Source organism: Pleurodeles waltl, chromosome 5, assembly GCF_031143425.1.
Source record: "Pleurodeles waltl isolate 20211129_DDA chromosome 5, aPleWal1.hap1.20221129, whole genome shotgun sequence".
Classification (NCBI taxonomy): Eukaryota; Metazoa; Chordata; class Amphibia; order Caudata; family Salamandridae; genus Pleurodeles; species Pleurodeles waltl.
Window position 1 is genome coordinate 705,883,224 of NC_090444.1, and position 12,289 is coordinate 705,895,512.

At 43.0% G+C, this 12,289-nt stretch overlaps 1 protein-coding gene across 2 annotated transcripts in view; it reads right to left on the reverse strand.

Annotated features, from left to right (window-relative positions):
- Positions 1–12,289, reverse strand: part of LOC138295976 (uncharacterized) — a 567,359-nt gene that overhangs the window by 31,488 nt on the left and 523,582 nt on the right. For both annotated transcript variants that reach the window (XM_069234664.1, XM_069234665.1), the window contains one exon: positions 3,219–3,333. In XM_069234664.1, coding sequence (XP_069090765.1) covers positions 3,219–3,333 — 115 coding nt within the window. The remainder of the gene's footprint in view (positions 1–3,218; positions 3,334–12,289) is intronic.

Sequence of the window (12,289 nt, forward strand, 5' to 3'; positions counted from 1 at the left end):
AACTCAACACCAATGCACATAACAGCATAAGGTAAAATACATTTTTTATACAACCTTGATTCAATGTTTGTTGGAAGGGTTTGTGTTAGACTTTTCATCCTTGGCGTGGTCTCCCTTAACTTTGTGCCTCTGTTTACCAGGTTGTTGATGTGCGCTGGACTCTGTTTATCTGTTTTTTTTTTACTCTGGGCACTTTACCACTGCTAACCAGTGCTAAAGTGTATATGCTCTCTGTGTAAATCGTATGTAATTGGTTCATCCATGATTGGCATATTTGATTTACTAGTAAGTCCCTAGTAAAGTGCACTAGAGGTGCCAGGGCCTGTAAATCAAATGCTACTAGTGGGCCTGCAGCACTGGTTGTGCCACCCACCTAAGTAGCTCTGTAATCATGTCTCAGACCTGCCACTGCAGTGTCTGTGTGTGCAGTTTAACTGTAAATTCGAGATGGCAAGTGTACCCACTTGCCAGGCCTAAACCTTCCCTTTTCTTACATGTAAGGCACCCCTAAGGTAGGCCATAGGTAGCCCCAAGGGCAAGGTGCAGTGTATGGTTAAGGTAGGACATATAGTAATGTGTTTTATATATGTCCTGATATAGAAATATTGCTAAATTTGTTTTTCACTGTTGCAAGGCCTGTCCCTCTCATAGGTTAACATGGGGGCTACCTTTAAATATGATCAAAGTGTAGATTCCCTTTAGGAGCGGATAGACATGTGGAGTTTGGTGTCTCTGAGCTCACAATTTAAAAATACATCTTTTAGCAAAGTTGATTTTAAGATTGTGTGTTTGAAAATGCCACTTTTAGAAAGTGGGCATTTTCTTGCTTAAACCATTTCTGTGACTCTGCCTGTTTGTGGATTCCCTGTCTGGGTCAGTTTGACAGTTGGACTGGTTGCACCTCTCACTAGACAGTGACACAAAGGGAGCTGGGGTGGTGTAGTCTGCATTTCCTGATGATCCATCTGTGCTAGGAGGGAAGGGAGGAGTGGTCACTCATACCTGAAAGGGCTGTGCCTGCCCTCACACAATGCAGTATCCAACCCCCTGGTGTGTGTCTGGGGCCTGGCCTGGGTAAGGCAGGATTTTACAAACATGAGAGGCTTTTCTTTGAAGTAAGCTTACTTCAAAGGGTAAATGAGTAAAAGAAGGGCACCCAAAACCACAGATTTTAAAGCACTTCTGGAAACCAAGAGGAACCTCTGCCTGGAAAGGTGCTGAAGAGCTGAGGAAGAAGAGCTGCCCTGCATGTGACTGTGCTTTGTGGAGCTATCCTGCAGTTGCTGCTTCTGCCTATGCTAGAGGACAAAGACTGGACTTTGTGTTGCCTTCCTTCTTGTGAAGATCTCCAAGGGCTTGCCTCCTGTTGTTTGAAGTCTCAGGCACAGCAAAGTCTTCTCTCTGCCAGCACCTGAAGTCTCTGGAGAGACTCCTACCCTGCCAAGTGGTGCCCATTCAGCCCATTCAGTTCCTGGGACCCTGAAAGGAGAAGCTGGCAGCCCAAGAGTGAAAAATACACGCGCAGACCGCTGTGCGGGTAAAAGATCGACACAACTCTGATCTGTGGCTGAAAAATCAACGTGCCGCTGGCTTGCGGCTGAAAATCGATGCTTGCCTTCAATGCGACCCGAAGTTCGATACCCGGGGCTGGAGAAACGACACACAGCATCGCTGACGGAGGCTGGTGAGATCGCAACCCGCGCTGCGTGGTTTTCGGATCCCTGTGTGGCTGGATTTTTTACACAAACGCCACTGGGCGTGTAAAAACTGCCCGTGGCCTGCTCGGACCCGAGAGTGCTGACAGGATCGACGCATCGTTCTCCTGCGGAGAGAAGAAATGGCGCACGCCGACCTGACTGAAGGAGAAACAACGCAAGGTCTCGCTCGTGAGTGAAATTGACGCATCGCAAGCCCTTGTTGACGCACACTCGCCCGTGGGGGCTTATTTTTGATGCACCCAAGGTACTTTTTCACGCTAACAGTGTTAGTGTGTGTTTAAAACTACTTACAGACTCTTTTTGACTTTTAATTGATAACTTGACTTGTGTATTGTGGATTTTTGTCGTTTTGGTCTTGTTTTGTTTAGATAAATATTTTCTATTTTTCTAAACCTGTGTTGTGTCATTTTGTAGTGTTTTCATTAAGTTACTGTGTGTGTTGGTACAAATACTTTACACCTAGCACTCTGAAGTTAAGCCTACTGCTCGTGCCTAGCTACCAAGGAGGTAAGCATGGGTTAGCTGAGGGTGATTCTCTTTTACCCTGACTAGAGTGAGGGTCCTTGCTTAGACAGGGGGTAACCTGACTGCCAACCAAAGACCCCATTTCTTACAGTTTGTGTTAATAAGTAGTGAGCAGCGAGGATTCATGTTGGATCAGCTTGTGGTCTTTCGTTTGGGACTTTGTATTAGTTAAGGCAATTCTTTGCTACCCAAGGACTGTCATTCACAGACCTGTAGGTTTGCACACATAAACCAGGGGAGTGTAATCTGCCAGTAGCCTGCACAAGGTATGTGTGCCTACCATTCACCAAACCAAAGAATGGGTCTCATTGTTGGCCTGCACAGCCACTGTTATGTTAGAATACTGTATAGTTTTCTCTGCAGTTACACCTAGGCACAGTAGTTAGTTGCACGAAAACATTCTATTAACCACATCATTCAAAATTGTTCCCTTCAGTGCCAGGGGCTACCTGTGCAGTGTGTGATTTTACACTAGAAAAAATTTCAATTTTCCTTTTTAGACAATGCTTGTTTTACTTAGGCGAGGAATTGGCAGCTCCCTCAACACTGCTGCAGGGCAACTCATGTGTCTTCATACAAGAAACATTCACACACAAAATAAGCATTGGCAAAGCCAAAAGGTTCGCAGTCAATGGCAGACGAACTGACTTTGCCAATGTTTTTTTTTTTAATCAAAAGCCTGCTACCTTTAGACCCTGACATTTTTTAACCTTTTACTTTCAATCTTTTCATTCATGTTTAGCAAACACACTGCACACTTGCAAAGGTCATAGTGGGGTTTGCAAATGCTTCTTCAATACGAAATCCACTTTCAGGAACACAGTGGATTAAAGGAATATACAGTAGGTAGATCAAGTGTGAAGAGCCTCTCCGGCTAAAACCCTACTGCAAGTGTTAAAATTGTAATGCTGTGGCAGATACCATACATAGAGGTGTCAGTGTCCAGAATTATTTAACATTTATAAAAGCTCTCACCATGCTTTGTTAGTTCAGCAACACAAGATGCCACATACTGAAGACATGTCTCGTCGTTATCAGGACTGAGAAGAGCTCGAAGTAAACCTTCTAAGCATGCACTTTCAATAATCTCCTGTAAACGTAGAGAGACAATCAACCACACTTAGGCGTTAAAGTTAACAACACACTCCTCAAAAAGTTACTTTATACCTAACTGATGATACTGTATAAAGAAGGGGATGAGAACACACTTTGGAATATGCATGTATCTTTGTGTCATAAACCCACATTACCGTGCATTTACATGTTTAAGCATTTGAAGTTGCATATGTTGCATGCTTTTCAACTTTTTTTTTTGGAGCAACATAAATACCAAAATGCTGCTACATTTGCGTATGGGAAAAGGCAAAATCACCACTACATCCATAAGACCTATCTGTGTGCATCAAAAAGTAACGTAAAGTACCACATGTGTAGTATTTCCAATACAATTATATAGTAGCATGCGACAAACAAAAACATTTCCATTCCAACACACTGCCAAATAACCTTCTGAACGACGAGCATATTATGAAGTGGTTCGTGATTCTGATGTTCTGTAAGAGAGCAAATTATCTCCATTGGCATATTCTTGTTATGGTATTTTAAATAAATCAAAAATTTGATTTCTATTGATTAACAAACCTGTTCTTCACCTGAAATAAAAATTGTGATGCAGACAAAGCACTACAATATATTCACTTTATTAATGGTATAAAAAGTAATGACAAATTATACTGCAATGTATATATGTACTCATTAGAAGAAGCTTTAATCGTGACACAGGTCAGAACTGCCCTACTGAAAACAAGGTTTTGTTCTTCCTTGCTTAGCAAAGGTTTTGTACTGGAAGGTTACCTTTTCACTGTAAAATACAATGATTAGACATACTTTAAAACTTCTCCCTGTATTGCATGTGACCTGTACTGTGCATCATACATGCAATGTGTGAAAAGTTAAGAGAAATAAAAACATTTGTCCTTGTTAGCTCCCGCCTCAAGGGGGTGTTATTTTTGGTGAAAAGCCCTGTCCACCATTGTTAGTAGATAGGTTTTTCATCAAAAAACATGATTGGTAGCTTGGGAAAAGGTAACACCTATGGGACGCCCCCTTCATGCAAAGTGACCAAATGAGCACAAAGCTAAATTTCTGTTACTTAAAGGGCTATTTTCCAGTGCAGAAAAAGGTTATTGCTGGAAAGTAAATACTTTTACAGATGGCACTGGTTTGCGTGACTTTTTGTGTAACTTTACGCCAGTGCAAAGTGTTGATAAATCTGCTCTCAAGTGTAATGTACCTTGAATGATCATTACTGCATTCCATCAATTGGCCTAGCACAATGAAATATTTAACGTCTACAATGCCTTTGACCTTGTTTCCACAATACATCCATGACCATATACCTCAAGTGCAGATTATTTATGATCTCTGAACTCCTTTACGTAACATGCGTCAACCAGGCCTAGTGAATAATGATATGGATCGAAGTATAGGTAGATAGGTCTCACTTTTCTTGTGTAAATGATCTAAGATATGGGGTCCCTCTAACACAGAATACCCATTGCATGTACACCATTGCTCAGTGGCCAACTCAGACATTAGAAGTAAACTTAAACTAACAGTTTTGATTGCATTTAGGAGAGCCTCTCTCCCCAAGGGACAAACTAGAAATTGCCCTTAACCAGAGAATCAGTTGTGAAACAACGTATGCGATGTATATCCTGGAATGTAGAAGTGGTCTTATATACGTTGGAAGCACCATCAGTCCCCGATGGAAAAGAATTTTAGAACACACTGTAGCAGTGGAAAAGAATTATACCATATTTGCAGTGGTAAAACATATAATGAAGGAACAGACAATAGCAACCTGGAAAGTCTTACCATATGAAGGTATTGACAACGGGTCTAAATCTCCAAGAAGAGGAGATCTAACATACATATTGAGAAAGAAGGGATAAAAATGTATTATCTGACTCAAAACCAAAAGCTCGAATGGCCTCAACAACGAGGAACCCCACATTCATCTCTGAGAAACTGAGAGACATGGAGTAGTAGGAGAACCACCACGAGGACAGTCCTTCACTGGGAAACTCTACATTTACCTAAAAAAAATTGAGAGATGTGTTTGCTCTGTCTATCTTGAAGATATATTAAGAGTTATTGAAACGAGCCGGAATGGTTGGAGAATCACCAAAAGGACAATCCCTCACTGAGAAGGGTTAAAATGTGATACATTATTAATAAACATGCGTATTTTCCACCCAGTTGTGAAACGTATTACCTCATTCATTGGTTCAGAGACAAGAAAAATTAGGTATGGTCACTATAAGACTCAGAGACCTATTAGAACAGGCTCATTTTGCAATTGAAATTTAAATTAATTGATATTCTATGCATTGGAACCAATATGTTTGTATAGTTTCATGTTACCGGTTATAATAGGCATGGTTAATAATATGCATGGTTAACCATGGATGTAAACTACAGTCGCCAGAATGCACTGTGATAGTAGACACTATAAAAGTGAAAATTGAAGAGGGACTGCCAGCCATGATCAAGACAGTTATGTCAAAATGCATTGGCTGGATTGTGAAGTAACAATAAAAAGCCTTTAATCTGCTTCGGAGTGCTACTCTACTTTTGCTGACTATATATATATATATATATATATATATATATATATATAAATATATATATATATATATATTTTATAATTAGGACCTAGTTTCCGTAGCAAAAGAGGTTTTTTGTTTTGTCAATAACTTTGGCACTGTTTGATTATTCTTCACGAATTTTTCAAAGCTAGTTTGCCACTCATTTCAGCCTCTGTCTTGAAAGTTTCGGGGTGATTCATCAAGTGAAGGCTGAGAAAAAGAGGGTGGAGGTCCCAAAACGTGTTTTCTCGGTGCAATTTCCCAATAGGGATTTTGAACACAACTACAGCCCAAACCGCTAAACAGCATTACACCAAATTTTGAGGAAACCTAGATCTTGATCCAGAAAGAGTGCTTTTGTAATGTGGTATAAATCCGTTCAGTAGTTTGGGAGTTATTAGAGAAAAAAATGTATGCATATCTAGGGACTCGGAGGGTCCACAGTCCCAACAGATATCAACATGAGGTCTGATTGACTGCCAACACTTCAACCAAAAGGTGGTGGCAGACATCTTGGGACTTGGATGCAGCTGAGACCCCACAAAAAAACAACAACAAAAAATAAAAGAAGGGGGCAGGTTAGGAATACCCTCACCCCCTAGGCCCAGTGGTGGGGTTCCACATGGTCCCTACAGGGGGCAAAAACCATTTGTTAAAAATTGTCCTGCAAAACCGCAGTGGATCTGCTCAAATTGTTTTTTTTTTAAAGTGTGGTTACCTGTCCTTGCTTTTTTCATTCCCCACCCCCTGGGTGGGCCAGGTTCTGGGGGAATGTACTTTATATAATTGGGGGAAGAAGTGTACGTGGTCCCCCTCTCTGCCTGATTTCCGCCCTGAAACTCCATCCATAGGGCCTGGTTGATTTTGAAAATGGGGAGGATGGCCGCAGGGTATCCCCTTTGGGCCTATTTTGGCCCAGGTTCCACTACCCCTGGGGCCCTAGCTGTGGGAAAAAAGGGGTAGGTGGCCTCACGGCTACCTTCCCCAGGCCGTTATCTGCTCTGGGGACCCCACCCCCCCACGGGGCATGGCCATGCAGACATAAAGGTGGAGGGCCCTGCGCTCCACCCTCCCGGAGCCATTAATTACTCTGAGGACCACGGCTATTTTGAAGCTCCCGCCAAGTGAGAGCATCACTAAGTCCACACTTTGCGAGCAGGAGCATCAAAAATGCTCCCGACCACTGGAAGTGGACTTTTCATCTGTTCCTTGCCAGCACTGAAGCGGGAAGGGAAACATATTTTTAGCTGCTCCCTGTGGGTGGTATCAATACCACCAAAAAAGATGTAGTGGGTGTCCAAGGCACCCTTTACTGGCTGGGCCCCGGGGAATGGGATATCTGGGTCCAAACAAAATTAGCCTGGGGAGGAGGGGTTATGTTCCACCCCCCATTATTAATTGGATAGGCCCTGGGGGATGGGGTCCCTGGGCCATATTGGGCAGGCAGGGGCGTTACATGCCCCCTCTTGTTAGTATGGCCAGACCCAGGGAGATGGGGGCCCCTGGGCCAGAAATAAGCCCAAGGGTGGGGGGCTGCGTGGCCTCCTCCCCATTTACAGTATGGACGGGCTCCGATGGTGGGGTCCCTGGGGGTGAAATCGGTCCGAGAAGAATGGCTCCTCCCCCATAAATTAAGTGATGGGCCAGGGGTTGGGGTCCAAAGGGCAAACTACGAGGCAGGAAGAGAGGCTGTGTACCCCACTCCCCTAAAAAATGTGGAGGGCCCCAGGGATGGTGTCCATCGTGCTGAAATTGGCTGGGGGAGTGGTACTGCTTGTCCCCCTCCCCAGCTGGCTGCCTTTGGGGGGGGGGGTTAGAGGGTTGGCCTCAGGATCTGACAGCACGCCTGGCCCTGTTGCCAACTCCCCTCTGCACAAACCAGGCCCTACAGCCAACGCCCGGCTGTGAAGGCCTTCAGTGCATGGTGGTGGTTGAATTGATGTATGGTAATTGGATTTTAAAAACCCTAAAAATTCACAGAAAAACAAAAGTTACAAGGATGTTATAGTTAGGAAATAGAATTAAAAGAAACTTACAAAATCACTGAAAAAAAAACCAAAGGTTACAGGGAGGTTATATTAAGTTCAGATTTTATACTCAGAAAACCATAGAAATTCTGCAGTTATAGTTATATTTATCGAAATAAATAATAATAACCCCTAAGGCCTCTCCAATCGTGATTGAATGCATTCACTGTCAAAGCCCCTGTATTTTGATGCCAACTGAAATACTTCTCCAATGGAATGCTGCATGTGAAACAAAAAGATCCACCTCCATGAGACTCAAACCTCCTGAATTCTCAGAAAATGCTCATGACTCAACATCCAGTTTCTGTAATGTATTAAACAATGTAAATTCCAATCTGCTACTCCATCCTCTTTCCCTAGCAGATGCTGAATTCTCAAATACACCTTGTTTCCTAAAACAAATAGCCACATCTCCTTTGCCGCCACTGAAAGTTTCCTGGAGCTGCTGCCTCCCAATGTATTTATGTAAGTCACTCCAGTAACATTATTCATCCTCAATAACACCTTGCTCTCAAACCTGCTTGAATCTGTCTCAGATACAAAATCTATAGCTGGCACAACCATTGCTTGCCTCGAGATTTTCCAACCACCACATTAATACCACCTCCTTTGCTTTTTCTGCGATGGATACTGTGTATCAATACCAGAAATCTCTCATTACGCCTGCATTCTTCAACCGTTGCAATGCTCTGCAATGCAGCACACCGGGAAACAGTACCAGAAATACCAAAGACAAAGGTCTAATCACTGAAGCCAACTCTTTTATGTTCACCTTCCCAATCGTCAACAAATTTCCTGCCTGAACATTTTCACCTTTCTCTCTGGCAACTACAACTGCACTTGCACAATTTCTACAGTGAACCTGGAAACTCTAAACTCTGAGACTGAACAAATATTTGCTTTCCAAGTTCAGAATGAAAACTAAATACTCCAAAAGCAACTTTGCTCAGTAGCAAGTGGGACTCCAGCAACTCTCCATCATGGCACATAACTAGGATATCATGTGAAAACAATATTAAATACACTCATCTCTCCCTAGGAACGCCTACCACAGGCCTCAATATCGTGATAAAAACCGTGGTGCATAAGAAAGGCCACTGGAACGGATACAATTGACCTATTCACCTGAACTGAAGGTACTCCTGGCTTCTTTGCAATAGGTATTATGTGCGCTGCATGAAAAACAAAAGAAGAGTGCCTAAAAGGCGAACATTCACGGAAGAAACGCAAATCGGAGAGGTGGTAAAAGGCAATCCTCCACAGGAAGGGCGAAGACATGATCAAGGGGACAACATAAATAAAGCTAATGAATAGAAAACAAACAAATGCGAGTGACACACCACAAATCCAGCGGTAAGTAATGGGCGAAATGCATTCCAAGGTCAGCTTGTAAAATGCCCCCAGAAGTCTTTCACAACGAGACAGCTGTGCTGTCTGGTAGGCTTTCACCTTAAAAAAGTTCTATGACATGTCATAGTTCCTATTTTCTTTACTTTCAGCCATGTTGCACAGCAACTGTGCGACATGGCTGAAAGTTACATATGATTTTTTTTTACTGAATGCTACAAATGCACAAAGGGCAGGTTGCATTGATCTAGCTGTGGCACATTCATCATCATCACCATCAAGATGGTACAGAGCTTTAAATATCTTATCTCAGGAGCACATTTACATTTGTTCACAAATTCTGAAATTTCTAATTTCCTTTTGGCACTTTTATAAAACATATAATTAAAAGCAAAGTTAGATAATAACAATTTGACACATTTTCTTCCAGCAGTTTTTGTAACGTATTATTGGATGGCCGTCTATTTCTATTGAAATTCACCAGGGGCAGATTTGTTGCCGTTTCAGAAGAAGAGTTTATTATTAGTCCCTCCAGCTGGAGCAGCACGCCTTAAATCCACTAAAGCTCAGACCCAGAACTGCTAGAGGCTCCTTCCAACTCTCAGGCACTCAAGCATCAAGTATACGATCTAATTTTGTAATTCCAAGGAAGCTGAGGACTTATGTGCCGTTCTCTCTTCTTGCTTCATCTTTGTCCACCCAAGGGTCCTCTGTGCTGTCAATCATTTTTATTTCAAGTTTTTGTCGGAGGGTGAATCTCATTGTGTCGCCACTTGTTAGAAGAAAACCTGAACAATAACTTGAACTACAAGCTTCAAGCATTCCCTCTGGCTTGAACAAAGTTTGAGCAGCCCAATTATAACACAGGTTGCTAATGGGCAGATTATCCTTTTGTTTCAAAGAAAGCATTTCAACTTGTACTATGGCTGATGCACCTGCCTTCCCAGGCACTAAACAAAGGATAAAGCATGTCTGTAGACTACTGCTATTTACAGAGAAAGGATCTTTTTAGATTCCTGGGACTTTCTTGTTTCTTTATCTCACCTAACTTTCTTATGTTTGAAGAGGCTTCCGTTCTGTTTGGAAACAGGTTTTCTGTTCTTGGTAGAAGATTATTATGCTCAGTTGAGCTTCTTCTCATCTACAGGGCCGCCATGGGTAAGTTGTCTCTCTCTCTAGATCGTCCTTCCACTTTCACCAGCACCTAAATAGGGTTAGATGCTGGAGACGTACAGCGCTCCTTTCTCCCTCTACAGCAGCTTCAGCAGTCGAGTGTCCTGAAATAAGACACCTATTCCAATTTCTCTCTCTCTTCCTCTCTGTCAATTTATCACTGGTTCCCAAGGTGAGCTTCTTGTCGACGCCTCCCACTATTGCTCCTGCCCACAAAGGACAAAGCTTATGTTTCCAATTTTGATCTCCTGGATTGACTACTGTAACAGAATATAGAGGAGACTTCCTGCAAAGACTACAGCCAAACTCCACAGAACGCATCATTATTTTGCCCACCTTACACTGCATGAAGTGTACAAAGTACATCCCCCAAACTGATGTCTTTCTACTGGCTCTCGACAAAACAAAGGTCAAACTCTTGACTTTTTGCCTTGCGCACTAGGTCCACCATGGACAGGCTCCCTGCTATCTTACCAACTTACTAGTGCAACAGCAGCTGACCGAATCTGGCTCGCCATTTATCTGGTGCAATACACATTTTGGGAGATGAACACTCAAATCCTATCTCTACAGAAATCACTTCATGTAACCCATTATTCTACAGATGGGTTTTCTAAGATTCAGGAAGGCCCTGTTCAGAGTAATCCGCAGCATAAGTCATCTACTTGTAGCTTTCAACTTCATAAGTTGTTGAGATCAAGTATAATCTTTAAATTGTACAAGAGAAGATACTTAAACTACAGAAAGGAACACGTGTACGGGGAGCAAACAAGCAAAGCAAACAGTCATTGGTTTTCCCAAACCATGTCCTAAACAGTTTAGACTAGTACCAGTATAAGGGTATGATGGTCCAACTACAAGTATAAGCACCTTCTTTCAAGGGTCTCAATGGTACAGGTAAATACAGATAAAGTGCCTCATGCCGTTGAGTTATATATCTTTAAAATGGGGCTTTTTATGTATAGTAAGCGCAGAGAAGCTGTATTTACTTCTACGAGGCACATATGAACTCTTTCCAGGTGTTGTGAGGTGCATCTTGGTGCACTTTATAGCACTGCATGAGACTGCACACGTGGGAGACAACTGAATGCTTGGAAGCAGGCTTGTCAGGATAACTTCCACCATGGTTCACCAAGTATATAGGAATGGAACATAACTGCTCTATACTGATATCTGATCCAGATTGTCCTGGGTACCTTTGGTACGAAAATGTTGGGTCAGAGGAAGGAAATCACCTGAATTTATCTCCAGGTTGAAGTGGAAATCAAATATTCCCTTGAGATTGAAAGAAACCGGCATGGAGTACGTTATATCTTTCTGTATGGCAATGAAGTGAAAACGCCTGCTGGCTAAACATGCTGATTTGATGACTGTTAGGAAAGCTGAGTTCTAAGACCTGGAAGCAGAGGCAGCCGCTGTAAATCTCAAGGGGGGGGACAGGGAGGAAGGGGTTACCAGGGAGGGGATGGAATAAAATAATATTTAAGTATAAAAAACGTATCTGCTGCCGCCACCCGCCTCAATCCTCTTCCTGTGATGGTGCTGGTGTCCCAGCATTCCCTGGGACACCAGCGCAGGTTCCCCAACAATCCTGGTACTGCTCTCATGCTAATTCTAGCATGAGAGCAGCATCAGAATTGGTGTGAGTGGCTTCTTCTTGCACTAAGACAGTACCCTGGGCCCTGTGCAGTTTAAACTTAAGTGTGCATGTGTGTTTGGCCTGCCTAAGACAGCCAGCCAAACACACATGTGCACTTAGTGCACACTGACCCCTCTCTCCCTCCTCCCCCCTCCCATGGACCAACCCACCCCTCCCTGCACCTGCTGGCTCAGCCAGTGGGGCAATGCA